This window comes from Etheostoma spectabile, chromosome 8 (genome assembly GCF_008692095.1).
Source record: "Etheostoma spectabile isolate EspeVRDwgs_2016 chromosome 8, UIUC_Espe_1.0, whole genome shotgun sequence".
NCBI classification, from domain to species: Eukaryota; Metazoa; Chordata; class Actinopteri; order Perciformes; family Percidae; genus Etheostoma; species Etheostoma spectabile.
The window spans coordinates 7,931,359-7,947,467 of NC_045740.1; the positions used below are offsets into that span (position 1 = coordinate 7,931,359).

Consider the following 16,109-nt stretch of genomic DNA (forward strand, 5'->3'; position numbering starts at 1 on the left):
CTGATGACAACTGAGAAGAGAGCAGCTTGGTGTTTCATGGAAAAGCAGGTCAACTTGAAAGTGCTGTCAGAACTCGGGAGTCACCGGCCTGATGGAGGAGGAAGAAAAACTACCAGACACGGCAAGGAGAGGCAAAGTTCTGTCTTCAGCTATACAGTAATGGGCTTTATTTACTCTACCATTACAAACAGAAAGGAGATGATGGGAGCGAGTGGACTGAGCATTCAACTCTAGGGAGGGATGCATTAGTGTTGTCTAGTGTTCCTCCTCACCTTCTACCTCTTTTACGATTCTCCCTCTGGCTCTCACACGAGAGACGGAGCTGCCCCACTGCCAACACCTAACTCCTTATGTGTTTTTCTGTCCTCAGTGTTTGAGTCAGACAAAACGCAAAATCAATAATGCTTTTTCTCCCCCATTTCCTCTTTGATGCAACTTCAAAAAGCCAATGGACAGCCCTCCAGAGGCCCATAGAGGAAAAAAGCCAATGGTATGAAACACGCTCAGAATGAAAGTACAGGGAGAAAAAACTTAAACCTTCACTCTCTTAAAACACTGTTAACTTCTGAGCCCCAAGTGGCAACGCCTATAAGGGTAAAACAGGGCATGGGAGGCTGAAGACATTTTATTAATCTATATATTTGTAAGTAAGTCCATGCTGAGAGTACGTACATCTTCTCAGTATTTTTAAATTATCACAAATGACAATGTATTAGAATGCAAAGCAAAGCGTTTCTGTGAACATTGAAACATATCAAATCTGCATGCTCTTTGTACATATTCTACAGTGGAAGCTACAGAATGAAGAGAAGAGAAAATGAAAGTGAAAATGTTCTTTAACTCCATGGACTGTGGTGTATGATTATCTAAGGAGTGCTGACAGAGGAAGTATTGTATCAGCAGCTAAATGCTGCATGACAGGGAGACACTTCAAAGGATCTATAAGTGACTCCTGAAATACTGAGTGAAAGTAAAGTAGAAAATTACCTTTAAGTTAGAGGCATTTGACTAAGCCCAGCTTGGTGTTTTACCTGACTGGGAAGCCAAATTGGGAACCTTGACTGAACTTGGTGTGAATGTTTCAGAATGAGCAAAAATCATCTCATGTAGCCCGATGGTTATCTTGAGCCGCTGTTGTTTGTTGTACCCCGCTGATTGATTGGGCATAGGACAGGAGAGTCATTTAACCTCGCCTGTGATTGGACTAATCTGTCAAAACCACAAGGTATGACTGACAAGACGAGATGACTGACAGAGCTGTCTGGTACCCTGGCAATGGTTTAGATGGAGTTGTAAATTAATGCTTGTACAGTATAAAATCTATACTCTATACTATAGATGTGGCTACAAGACTGGTTTTTTTTTCAAAATTCATTTTTATTTGGTTACTGCAAAGACTCCCATACCCTCCTCTATGTACTGTAATGGAAAATCAATTCCACAGTAATCAATACTTCTATGCTGAGTAGCTATACTTTTTGTATCAATGTCTTTTAAAGTATGGCTAGTAATCAAGCACTTCTGTAAAACAGTGTACTGTTTTTAATGTTCATTATGCAAATAAGAGTTTAAGTTCTTAGTCATATTATTTTGTTAGTACTTTCATTTCTGTTTTCTTTATGATAAAACTCTTGTTGTATCCAGCACAATAAGGCTGGGTATAGTCAATGATTTTCCGAATCAATTTGATTCCAATTCACGAGGTCCCGAATCAATTGTTATTCCCAATTCAATTTCATTTTCGATTTGATATCAGTTAGGTTAAGAACCTTTCGGTTACAATACCAATTTAGCTTGGATATGAAAGAGACTCAACAATTGTACAAGGCTCTGTCTAAGATGCATGCATTTCAAGTATCAATGAAGAACTGCCCCCAAAGCAGGTAATGTACATTACATTAATGTACTTTTTATTTAACAAGAACACACAATAAACTGCAGCTCTACAAACTCTACAGTCAGTAAGTATTGAGTGACATTTCATTCAGATATCTTTAAAAAAATAAGGCCTTTCTTTGGAGAGCTAGCACCAACTGATTCTTCATGTCATGATTTATAGCTTTATTTGATACAGATAACATTGATTCTAAGATTTTAGGAATCGATTCAGGATAATTCAAATGAAAATCGATTTAAATCAGAAAATCAATGTTTTAAAACCCAGCCCTACAGCACATACATGATTGATTATGATACTCTATTGTGTGATTTATGTTATTAGAACAGGCTGGCAGTTATAATTTCAAAAGAAAAATAAGTAGAATTATCAGTAACCAAATAATAACATAATGAATAATAGCTAACTATTGGTAACTCAAAACAAAAAAGAATATCAAATTTAGAAACGAGTGCCCATCTCTCCTCCCTATCCTTCCAACTTCAAGAGCCAAATCACAAAATCCATGCTCTCAATGGGCAGTCAATATCTCATTAACCAGTCCCTCCACACACAGTCAGGCAGCCAGGATGTTCGTCTCAGTGTGCACAGCACAGACTGGCACACCTCACACTCTTTAATAACCTGTGGGGACGCTATTCCACTTCCTCAGTCAGCTAAGAAGCAAGAGATAGGGCTAAAGCATGCACCCTTCGTCTGTCAGTCAGAGTCACTCTTGTTTGTCTTTCCTCTGCTCACATATAATCATTTCAATTTGATTGTAAGATGTAAATGATCCCTGGAAAAATTATATTTTATGAATGCAAATTTTAGGGTAAGACAAAATTCAATATTGAATTATTAATATTGGTATTACAATTGTATTTACATTCAAACTCTAATTATTTTATTCACAGATTAAAAGAAATATGAACACAAACATTCTACAAATAGTCTCTCTTTGTACAGTAATTGAGTCTTTTCTTTTAAATCCTTGCAGGTGTATTGTGCTATATTTGCCTTCTCCTTAATCTGTGGCGATTTTTCCGTTAGCTCTTCATGTCCTCAGTCCCTAACTGGATAATAGCCAATCTTGTTAACCTCTGCTTTAATGTGTGAGAGCCTGCAGCACTGGGTAGTGAACACTTCAATGGGCCACTGATAGAAAGAGACAAAGAGTACCAAATCTACAGCAAATATTTACAGCCTTGTTAACATAGCCTTACAGCGCCTATCACAAGATATTTGGCTTTACCTCCTCTACGGCCCCAGAACATTTTTTACAGTCTAGTACACACTCATGCTAAATCACATATTTATGTTCAGTCTGCATGCACTGTAGTGGCTTACTGGGCCTTGCTTTTGACAGTTTTAAAACATTATTGCTATGCAGTGGTGGGAAAAATCTCCTTTACTCAAGTAAACATACTAATACCACACTGTAAAAATACACTATCAACTAAAAGTATTGCATTGAAAGTGTTACTTAAGTGAAGCAAGTATTGTCTGGAAAATGTACAGTATTAAAAGTAAGTAAGTACTTAACACAGTATGGTAGATTACGGTATTATATATATATATATATATATATATATATATATATATATATATATATACACACTGTTGTATAGTATAGCATTAGATCAGTATTATTATTACTTATAAATGTTTATATATATTTTCTTGATCTATCCATTATTTATTTGTTTTGTAAGACATTAAGAAAAAAGTGAAAAATGTTCATCATAATTACCAAGAGCTTAAAGTGATACCTTCAAATGTCTTGTTTTTTATCCCTACAAACATTATCAAAATAATTATTCAGTTTATTGATCTAATAAGATCTAATTTTAAATACTGTTGGGTAGTTACATTTTTTTTTTTTTTTTACAATGCATCATATTTTAAGGTTAAGTTCTTCATATGTTTTGCATGTAAAATATGAATTGGTAAGGTAACTTGTAACTATAGCTGTCAGAAAAATGCAGTGCAGTAAAAAGTACAATATGTAGTATAAAATGTCATGAAAGTACTAGTACTTGAGTAATTGTATTTAGTTACATTCCACCACTGTTGCTACGTGTACCTCGCCACAATGATGCTCTTTTTGAAGGGTTCATTATTTGTAATGGGGATGAGACACACATTTTACCTTTTCTGTCAATCTAAACATCAAAGAACTTTTTTTAATTATGTAATTGGAATTTTCATCCTAATTGTGCTGAGTAGGCTGGCTAATTTGCATGGGGTAATGAGAGGGATGTTTCTATTACAGGTAATTAGGTACTTGAGAGGCAATGGTGTGGTGGAGAGGCTGAATAGAGAGGGAGAGTTAGGTAGAGGGGGGTGCAGGGTAGAGACAAAGCCACAGAGACACATAGAGATGTTTGGAATCATATATTAGCATTATTTTATAGTGCACAGTATAGAAAACATTTTTTTTAATTACCAAAAAAGTGACGTAAAATGTGCAGTATAAACAATATTAACATAACAATAAAGAAGTGCATGGCAAGGCAGCAAGTCATTGTTCTGTTCATCCATTTCACCAATCATTTCCAGGAAGAAATTGAAATAACTAGTCGTTGAAATTAGTTTCCGATTTTACACCTTGTTCACATTTTAATTTAATTGTCACAGTGTCCTATCATGACACCAGCAGCTCCTATCAAACTAAAAGGACCGATAAGGCGTAAGACTGGCAAATAGACAGGCAGAAACTGGCTACTAAACAACTCTTACAGCTAATGACAAATACAGAAAATGTCAGTTTTAAGCAAAATTAAAGAAAAAAACATCAATGTCAAAAAAAGAGAAAAATAAATATACACATTAAAATGTTGTGTATACACCACAAAAAAACTCAGAAAAGCTACACGGCAATCAATTCTAAAAAAAATGATCTCATAAAGCCCTTCAATATAAATAGCATAAAGGACATTAGGTCAAAGGCCATTTTTCATTTGCGTCTCACTGAAAATAAGAAACAGGACTGCTCTCCCTCTCAATTTCCCACACGTTTTCGCATGTCTGTGAGCCTCACTTCATAAATGAATTTGCGCACTGAGATCAAATAAAAAAGAAAAGAAAGTAACGCTGTGGTCAGAGTTGCCAGTCTTACACAAAGAGCAGCATACTTAACTGCATGGCAAACTAATATGTCACAGTACATACTGAAGCTGTGAGGGCAATAACTATTACTATTAATTTGATAATAGCATTGTTTTTCACACATTCAACATATTTATATATTAATATGTGTACATAGAAGTATTTTGAATATGCTGCACAGCTTTTTTGTCTTGATGGTAAATGTGATTTTTATTCAAAAGCGAATGTGAATTTATTTCTGGACAGACAAAAAAAAGCAGCAAGTAGGAAATTAAACACAGAATGACAGCTGCCCGTTTCATGACTGCATATGAGCACATATGGTTGGATATGGTTGTTCACATTTCTCTATATGGAAGAATGAGAGTGTAGTCATATGTGTGAAAAGCATGATTATGTGCGTGTGTGCAGGCATGCATGAGAGAAGTGTGTGCTGTACTGTACGTCTGACTGCACTTCCAGTGTCTGTCTGCGCGGATGTGTGTGTGCGCATGTATGCCTGTATGATGGAGGGGGTGGAAGAGCTGGGATTAAGCAAACTAGATCAACATCACAGTGACTGGGAGGACCCAGTCCTGCTCTCATGGCCACACATGTAAACCCGACTACCCAAAAAATAGGTCAGTGGAACACAACACACTCTCACACACAGATATGCACACGCATCCACCAGTAAGAATCACAGTCTGCCAGTCGCGCCAGTGCCTTGTTGCCCGTCTGCAACCCACGTTCAACACTGCCACGCACATCTTCCCGCGGAACAGACACATCCTCTGGACTGGAACAACAGGATTAAGAACGGGGCAAAAAGAAATAGCGACAAGAACCCCACCCTTTCCCCTACGACCCTTTGCCCCCGTCTCTCTGCATGCTACCTCACATCTATGCCAAAAAAACTTCTGCTCTGGAGCTGTTCTTGTCAGAGACGTGCAAAGATTACACCGGCTGTGGTTTCCACAGCACCCCACACAACAGTACGAGCAAAAACACACACACATAGGTAGAATTTAAAAAAAATCTAAGCAAAAATACCTTCACAGGTTTTTAGAAGTTTCCTAATTCTAGCTGAGTTTCTCTTTCTGAATGAAAAAATATGTACATGCATGAAAAGAAATATTAGAAAAGCTGAATTCACTTGCATACATTCAGAAGCACAGTATTACTGTATTCTCCCCTCTCTCCCTCCCTCCCTCTCTCTCTCTCTGTCACACTCATGCCTTGCAAATGAAATGCAAAGAGTTGGCAGGCTATGAATAGCGGAGCCGTACTTCCCTACTTGTTACTCAGGTTGCAGGATCAGCATGCAGTTTGCTCTTACCTTTCATAGCTGAAATCACAAAATACATTATTAAGCTTCGAGTCCATAAGAGAACAACTATCACCAGCGCAAAGCCCTCCACTGCTGTCTCAGCAGCAGCTGGCCAGCACAGCTCTGTCTCTCAGCCTCCGAGCATGACCACACCAGAATCCATGTGACTGTGACATCAGCGTTCATGTCTGACTGTTCCCCACCCACTAGCCTTTGATTGGCACAGCATGCAGCCAGTAGGGGCGCTGAGAGCTCAGGCAGGGAAGCTGGCCCTCTTCCCACTGATTGCAGTCAGAGCCTTGTATACTGGCTTGCTAGACACAGCACACTCTTGCTATCTTCTCTGGCTTATCTTTTCAGTGCAAGGATAAAGTCAGAACCAGTTCTAGCAGACCTCCATTTTTTCACGCTCTTGTTCTGTCTATTCTACTCTCTTGGTTTTCTGCTTTTAAAAAAATGGTGCAATGTCAAGGATACGAGAAAATGTCAAAGAGGGGACAAAAGGCTAGACAGGAATGAAAGAGAGGTGAAGGAGAAAAATAGCAAAAGGAAACAACAGAGAGAGGAAGTAAAAAAAGGAGAGGATGGATATAAGAGGGATCTGAAATTTTTCCGTGGCTCAGAGATCGAAGCGCTCCACTCTTCTCCTCCTCCCTGTCTGTAGATATGAGTGATCAGTGTGAGGCCAGATGTCTGTAAGCAGCGGTGGGCCCTACACAGAGAGAAGATGAGTGGAGTCTCAGCTTCTTCCCCTGACCTCTCAGAGGACCCGCATGCCCCTCTCTCTTACACACTCCGACGGCTCTCATACACTGTTTTTGACAGGTAAAGAAGGGGAGATAGTGACGGAAGGGTTTGGATGATCCAAACGACTGGGCGATGACTTTCTTGCTTTCATTTCTCCTTCTCTCACTCCTGTGCCCCTCGCTCTCGCCCCCTGCCTCCCATTCCAGTCCCTACCTCTCTGTTTCTCTCCTCCCCCTCTCCTCGCTCATCCTCTCTCATATGATAATCTGTTCTGACTCCTAACCAGCTGCCTCTCTCTGATACAATATTCTGGTTTTAGTGCAATCCAGCCTTGGCCAATAACCACGTTGCATTTGGCATTTCCATGAATAAGCTGGCGCTCCTATCAACAATTCTAAAGACAAACATCATGCAGCTTTGGTTTCATGCTCTGCCATATTTAAAATCTAAAAATTAGAGGTAAAAGTATTTTTTTACACCACCAATATTTTACATTTTGAATATTTTAGAGGCTAATTTCACATTCTCTATAGTGGCTTAAAATGAATAACACTACAGCAGCACTTTATCTTTGCCACATAATTATGACACTTCCACAGAGTAAGAATTTCACAATGCAATTGTGAGACATTTTGATTATGTATTCCCGTTTTATACATCAAATATCTACATTCATTTGATGCCTTCTATCATGTTCTGTTCCTTGAATAAAGGTACATCTAATGACATATAAAATGGAAATGAGGACTCAGCAGCTTGAAACATAAATCTTCCCATGACAATGTTTCATTAGGACGTCCATGATCCATTAGAGACACTAAACACATTAACTCACATTGTGTCAACAATGGTCTCGTATAGCACACCATCTAATGAACAAAATATCATTCAGAGGCTGATAGCATCAAATGGAGCGTGCCTGGGATACAAACGACACATAGACAGGCCCTGGTAAAGTATTCAAAACAATGTTGTCGCATTTTGTTGTTGGCGTCTCCCCACAAGATCTTCAAAGTTCACAAGATGAGTCAGGGCCAAGGCCCACGCAGGAACATGTTTAACTGCCACTATGTGGTTGTCTGAGTAACTGGCTGCTCTATCAGTCTTTCTAGAATCAGTCGTGGCTCGACACACTGTTGCTTAACACGCAACTATGGTTAAGGGAAGAAAAAACAACATGATACTGTAGGAGGGGTTGCGTCTGTCGCCTGGTTATCCAAGAACATCTGAGAAGAGGATAACATCCATCTTACTGTCTGACAGTCAGGAGAGAGTTTGAAAGAGCGCATGTTTAGTCTGCTTACAATCTGTGGGGAATATGTGAATATCTCAGAGAAATCCCTACAGGTTAATAGAATTATGAAACAACTAACAGTATGGGCTACTTCTAACAATAAAAAAGTAAAACCTATAAAATGTTAGAATTGAATGTGAAAATTAATGTGACACAGAGAAAATCCCTACTGGACAGCAGCCTTTCACAGAACTACAGACTACAGGTCTAACAGATACCCATTGTCCCCAGCCTGATTTATTTGGGCATCCACCTTCACATTTAAAGGGTTGTTTCACCCAAATTATAAAACAAAATCAAAAAGCATACTACTTTATACCAATGAAAAAGTCCCTGTGAAATCTGTTGACAGTTCTGTAGAATATCCAGAGTAACTTGCACACTTTCTGTGTACATAGAATTTTTTTTCAATCTTCTTTTTTTATGGGGCAGTCCCGTGGCTTAGGGGTTAAGACACCGACCATGAAACGCAACGTCTGTGGTCCAAATCAGGCCAGGGATTTTGTTTAGATTTTTTTTTGTTACACGTCATTGCCCATCTCTTTGCCCACTCGTTTTCTGTCATCTCTCTACTGTTGCTATCTAATAAAGGTAAGAGATGCCCCAAATTGTTTTTCTCCAGTACTGTGACGACCACAAAAAAATCTGTTAATCTTCACTGTACCATAATAATCTGCATAGCCAAATACCACTAAAGGTAAGCTATAAAATACATCTGCATAGCCAAACACCACTTAAGGTTAGCTAAAAAATATATATTTATGAAATTTGGTTGAAGCAACCATTAGAAAAAACATACAACTAATAAACCAATCTTGATGTTGTTCTACGCTTTCAGCTCTACAACAAATATAGTGCCTCCAACTGTATATAATTGTGCTTAAAAACCCAGACCTCCCTAAGGAGAAAATCTCCCAGCAAAGCTGCTTCATTTGCTCTTGATCACACTCTCCCTTGACTGGTCCACATTACCAGTGACAGTATGCCAATATCCGGCTTAGACTTGTTCATTGGGCATTGATTAAGCCACAAAGGCTCCAATGGTCAAATGGCTGTGGGTATTAATGTGGTGATCACTGACGTGTAGCCATCAACAGTTAGTCAATCATTCCTTTATACCAGAGTATGAAGAGAATAGAAGTTGTGATAATGAAGTTGCGATGACACCAGGAGTTTCTGGTACGACACTAAATTTGTGCATTAAGACCAGCCGGGTCATGTGTCTCGCACTCCTCTTGGATTAATTCAAGCAATAATGTAAACAAGCCCTGTTGAATGGAATTCAATTGAGATTAGGTGCAGAGCATCCACTGGTGTCCCTGGAGGAGAAGAGAGGACCAGAGCTGATAATGGCCTCATTAGCAGACTGTCAGTAGCCATTCCACGCACAGATTCACCATGCAGCTGATCCATGTTAGCTCTCACAGCTCTGGACCGACCTCAAACCTGCAGTCCACATGCTGTTCCACTCTGTGGCCTCTCTGACCCCACAGAGTAAACAGCTATGGACTTCCTCATTTTGTGTCGCAATCTCATTGTAAGGTGTTTTAGTGAGTTGAGGCTTATGTTCCACCACGAGAGACACCTTGGTGTTTGGAACCGCAACACCAGCCTGAAGCAGCGGTGGAATTAACAAGCTTCAACAGGCACTCCATGAAAACAATACAGATCAATTTAATATAGATGCCAAGGAGAGAAGGGCATAATATTAGAACCATAACAGCACCAGCCCACACCACACAATCATAAACCAATTTAGGGCCATTCCAGGCAATTTCCTGGGGGCTTCCACTTGTGGGAAGACTTCAATAAATCATACAGACAACAAAGGGAATATCTATTTCAGTGAAAATAGAGGATACTATTGGGTTATGTCCAGAGGACTGCAGTGGACTGCATTTAAAGACAAGTTTAAATAAGAGAAGTGAGAGTTTAAAAACATACTACGTGCCGCTGCTGTGTTTCATGATATAATGTGTATCTACAAGAAATGCTGTCATATCATTAGGGTTAATGGATTTACCATGGAGCTGAGCAGTGTGTCTAGTCCAGCCAGGTGGCAGCTGTTGGTTAGTGGTGTGCTTTTTTACAATCACAAACACTCAGATGACTCTATATTAGTGACTGTGTATACAGCCCTTCATCCTTTATATACACACACAAGGCCAGCTCAGCACTATTCTCTTTCTTTCTATCCGTCACTTAATACACATACACACAAGCCCAATATTTATAGAACAGCAGGGTCAAAAGGAAGAAATATGAAAGCATATCATTCCTACATAGGTGAAGTGTACACCCGTCAACTGTCATGTTATCCAAATCAACAACATAGTACTTATAGGGAATGGTTGACAAGGCTATAGCCTTTTGTAATACTGACACGGTTATTTATAGAGCAAAAAATTTAAATATGTTTTATAAACAAACACAGGAGCCTCTGGTATTTCCAAATCAATCAACCAACTGTTTTTGTCAAAGAAAAAAGAATACGAGTGCTGTGTCATAGTGGTAGCAAAACCTCCACGCACTGACCATGCTTCAAATCATTTGAGGTAGACTTACATGCATGCATGCTCCACATTGAATACAAGTATGAGTGAGGTGGGGACAAGAGTTTGTGAACAATATAATAAGCACTACACTTCAATGAAAAACATCAAATGCCCTCAGCTACTTTTTAATCGCTATTGTTTAGTGGCAGTTTGGTTGTTGCTGTTATTTCTCTGCTAGATTTAAATGTATAAGTGCAATGTCAGGCCATATCTGTATTTCTTTGGGCACTTCAGCAGCAAAAAAAAGTGTTTACAATCTGCCCACTGGAACTGGGTGTTCAATTGATTGATACAGGCTTGGAAAAACATGTGCCTCGTACATTCAACAAAGGTTGTCTTTTAAGTGAGTGGAGTGAGTTTATTTATTTGGTTTATCTGATGAAAAGGCATCGGTAAGGATGGATCATCAGTGCTGCTGGAGTGCTATCAAATGTCTCACGGAACAATTTCTCAATAGATCAATAGAAATCAGATTTAACAATGAATTGCACTGCATCTCCTTTGTGCGAAGCTGCCCTTGGGACAGAAAGGAAAGGGATAGGAGGATAGAGAGAGGAGAAGCGAAAGGGAACGAGGAGGGGAGATTATGGCAGCCTGTGTGAGAGGCTTAGCCTGGCTAGGCAGGGAGGTGGAACCCTGTGAATTCTAATGAACTGGCAAGACTCCCCCAAAACCAGCTCCATCTCCATGGCATGAGGACAACAGGAGGGAAGGAAGAGGTGATTAGGAATGCGCAGCCCCTCCATAGCAAACCAAACAGAGCAGGTCATTTTCCCTGTGATAATTATGGCTATAACCAAGCATGAGGGATCGGTAATGGACCTGCTTATTCTTCATGCCCTGCAAAGGCAACCACTGAGCCTGTCAAGGGGAAAAGCATGATGATGTGTTTTTTTTTGTCCTGTTGGTTGGGTGATTCTGGTAAGAGTTGCGATAGCTGTTGAAAAGGGCAGCAGGGGAACTTGGCCTTTGAGGGAGAAGTTAACGAATGAACTTCATTATTGAGGAGCATACCAGGGAGACCCCCCGGAGTGTGTGATGTATTACCTACCGTCAAACTTACACACTCCCCCAACATCACCAATATAGCCCGACATGAGCTCTGGGGGGAGGTAGGCGTGTAAACTAAAATAGTTAACCTTCTGGCTTAAGGCTATAGAAGAAACAAAGAAAACAGAGAAACAAACTGTGATGTACAATTTTTGCGTCAATAAAGTTGTTTTAAAAAATCTGTTTTAAAACCTCTAAATTACACAATATTTCCTCTGCTATTAGGCTGAACAAGTCCACCATTATTCTCTCTTTTGATACACCAAAGTGAGTAATGAGGCAGAGCCTTTTCCTGTGACTGCTCAGCGCACAAAACCCTCAGAAGAAAACTGTTTTAGCTTAAACTAACACATATTTAATGTTCTCTCTGTGAATTCAGGTAATGCAGTTGGTCCGGTGAGGCCGTCCAAATCAATGCAATGTAGATTACTCTAATTTTTTAAAAAGCAGCTCTGTTCAAGCATGAAAGTAACTTCTCCTAAGTTCTATGCACTTTACAAAAAACAAGTGACCCACTGGAGGGACTAATGTTTTCCTCAAGATTGAGGGAGATCTTCAGGCTATGCGCTACATGCACCACTTAGCCTTACCCCTTCCCCTCTTCCAGCGGGCCTGGATGGAGTTTCTCGCTGGTGGACGGGACGAAGGATCTCTTTTACTGAGCGCACTATCAACACTTTTACTCTTGACTTATGAGGATGCCATGAGTGCAGGGGAGTGATTCATCACTGGGTGTGCTCCTATTGCACCCTCACACATTAGTAATGTGGTCCGCTGAGGAGGAGTCCTGTCATCAGTCTGTACCTGGACCCTCTGAACAAGGTAGGTCAACAGGAGGCAGCAGCGGCTGGCCCACTTTTAGTCTTTCACAGCACCTTTAAGTTTCCTCCAGCTCTGCCACAGCTGAGCCTGACGGACACACTAAGACCAGCCTGGTCAAGGGGAGACACTGCCTCGGTGCTGTAACGGGTGCACTCACTATATCTGTTGACTGAGTAAAGCTTGTTCTCCCAGTGCCCAAGTACAGCAGGCCAAGTGAAACTTAGTGAGACGTTAAAGCAGCGGGGGAATAGTATCTTCATTCAAAATATTACAGTGTATAAAAATAACAAACAAATGACTCATAGTTTGGATAAAAAGTTCTCAGACTTATCCATCTGAAACCGCCAGGGGAAATTTCATCACAAGTGTTCCTAGTGTTCTGTAATACAGCTGCAACAAAATAAGTGGCAAACACATGACATCGTCTGTTCTTTCACAAAATACAGAGCCAATTTAAGTCAGCATAAGCCTTTGACCTTAACATTGCAGGTAATGCACATTTAAATACCTACCTCAGTATTCATGTTTGTCACTTTACTTGTGGAGATTAGGTGTAAAAAGGCTATTTGAAACCAAAACACAGGATTAAGGGATAATGCTGCTCTGTGTCTTGTGAGTCGACCTTGATTCTGTAATCCAGCACAATACTGGAGAACAGCACATTTCTCTCTCTTGTACAGTCAATACTCTCACTGTAGAACAGCTCACGCTGATGTAATGGCAAACGCATAATGGCACCACGCTGAAAGAGAAAGTAATCTGAATTAAGGGGGACTTCATTGTAATATCTGTGTAATAGAATTGCAAATAATATTACAAGATTTGTACAAAGAGAAATTACTATTGACAGTACCTTTACATTAATTACATATAACAGGAGGCTACATGAAAGTATGAGCTGACAATGTTGTCTCACGTACAAAAATAATAGGGACAGTAAAAAAAAAAAACATAAGTGAGCTGATTTGAATTACGCGGACCTGCACTTTAATGACCATAGTGAGAAATGAACTTGATCTTTAAAGTGAACCAACCTGCAGTCAGCCACGGTGTTATTAAAGACTGTGCCACTTAATCAGAGAGGACGCCAATTTAGCAAGGAGCTAACTATGCAGGAGGGACCCTCTGTGGCAGCGAACACATTACAGAGCATTGGGTCACCTGACTTACGCAGGTACATGCTCTCCTTTTTCCAATCTGCCTTATTTTCCCGACTCCATGTCTCCTTTACTGTTTTTTTCCTTCTCCTGCCGCAGACAGTAGAATGAAAACCTGCCTTTGATGTCTAGGATCCTATAATGCTGAGCAGTAAAAATCTGCAAGCCTGTTATCTGTAGAATCTTAATGATGACGGCTAACTTCACAATGGGTTAACTGCATCTCTCTGTTCTCGTACTGCACAACCACAGAAACACAAATTAATAGCAACGGGGAAAAAACAGCATTTCTCTAATAAAGCCGATTCAACAAAATGTGCACAATGCGATCAGCACAAATGTCAATGTATAATATCACCGAAAGCTTTTGTGAGCACTTCTGCTTTCTTCTCTGTTGATGTAACTTTTTTTTACTTTAGTTTCTGAGCAGCATGACATTATTAGTCGGAAGGATGTGATCCTCACATCAAATGTATCTAATTATGTTTCAAAAAACATTTGATGCTCGGTATGCAAACAGTCAACACATTTTGTTGTGTTTTGTCCCAACATATTTCTTTTTCTTTTGATGCCCTGTTACGACTATTATTGATCTTGAAATGTTGCTTGGATGATATTTTTAAAATGATTTTATTATAGGGGACATTTTACTCGTTACATGGTTTATTCAACAACATTCTTCTGAATAACTCAGGAATGTAATTATACATGTTAATTTCACCCTCCTTTATTCATGCACGATATTGCATCAGAATTTTCATATCCTAAAAAATATCCATAAAGGGATATTTCTGACAATAGATTTTTTTCTTTTGCTCCATTTCAGTTTAGTATAATTTGTCTCAAAGCGCACTTTGCAGTGAGAAGTAAAGACCATCAAAATTAGATACGCGCTGGTCAGCGTAATAAGCTCTGAGCACGAGAGGAAAGTCTTTGTATATGGCTGCGACCGAGGAACTTCATGATAGCACAAGGACATTTAATTAGGGGCCCATCTTAAAGCTTCCCCATCAGCATCAGTCAGGATCATATCTGGAGGAGCTCCACGACCTCCGTCTTTGTCACCCTCCATGAATCAAACCTTTCATTACATGCTGACACTCTGAATGTGTGTACACCATGGGAAAGTGATGAGGCATCGGAAACCTGATGAGTGACGGATAACCTGCACTTGTGCAAAGGCTGGCCGGCTGTGTCCCACAGCGAGGCGCGAGGCCGGCCGTGCCCTTCCAGCCATGCCAACTGCTTTGCCTGGCAGACGCCACAATCTCAGCACAGCCCTCGGCCATTGGTCTCTCCCACCTGAGGTGGCAGACAGTCGGCAGAAGAGAAATCGCCCGCAGCAGATGGGGCCACTTACTTTGGCTGGCCCAGCCAAGCATTGTGTCCTTGTCACATGTCACTTACTCTTGTTTTCTGGTCTGACAACACTTCAAGACAGGGCCTTTCAGTTTTCAGTGAAGTACAAAAGGGAAAGGGTGAGGAAAAGCTGACGAGGCCTCTCTTCGCTCCGGCTCAAATTCTCTGAAAGAGCCGGCACCAAGAGAAGAACCAGATTAAGAGCCAACAAAAGCAGAGCTCCCACACAAAAAGCTTCCGTGCACCCCTACAGTTCCCCTTGCCATTCTACTCCTTATAAAAACCCTGGGCCCCCAGCAGTTGATAAAAAGAAGCGTCCATACTCACAGACACGTATGCAAAGAAAGTGCACATACAAAGGCAATTTGCAATTTTACAAAATGGCAGACATAATGTTTTTACTGAAAAACGAGGACTTGCCATATTGTATTGGAGAGAAAAAAAGGATGGAAGGAGAGGTAAAATGGAGAAAAATCATGCTGGCCTGGTTAACGACAAATAGATAGCTCTATTGATTTCCCTTTTACAGTGACTGTCCATCCCTCACTGTTGTGATTACACTGACCTATTTCAGAAAAAAATAGCCGTCTATTATAGGTTACAGCAACATGTCCAAAAAGAATACTCTTTTTGTGGAACAAACAAATAGAGTAGGATGAAACATAACCTACAGTACAGAGGTAGAAAAAGATTGTGTCAATTTAAGCGTTCAATGCTGCTCTGGGAGAAGAGGAAACAACGAGTTCTCGTACCATGCTGAGAATCAAATAACTTTCGACAGAAAGAGAGGCTTAGTGGGGCTCTGCATTGTCGATTTTGATTGTAACAA

The 16,109-nt window shown here is 40.1% G+C and overlaps 1 protein-coding gene across 2 annotated transcripts in view; it reads right to left on the reverse strand.

Moving 5' to 3' along the window:
* roraa (RAR-related orphan receptor A, paralog a) overlaps nucleotides 1–16,109 on the reverse strand; it is a 186,027-nt gene that overhangs the window by 42,135 nt on the left and 127,783 nt on the right. The window contains exon 1 of one of the 2 annotated variants that reach the window (XM_032522245.1): nucleotides 6,306–6,461. The exons of the other annotated variant lie outside the window; for it this stretch is intronic. Coding sequence (XP_032378136.1) covers nucleotides 6,306–6,333 — 28 coding nt within the window. The 5' untranslated portion in view covers nucleotides 6,334–6,461. Of the gene's footprint in view, nucleotides 1–6,305; nucleotides 6,462–16,109 lie in introns of those variants that run through there. 2 annotated transcript variants of the gene reach the window in all.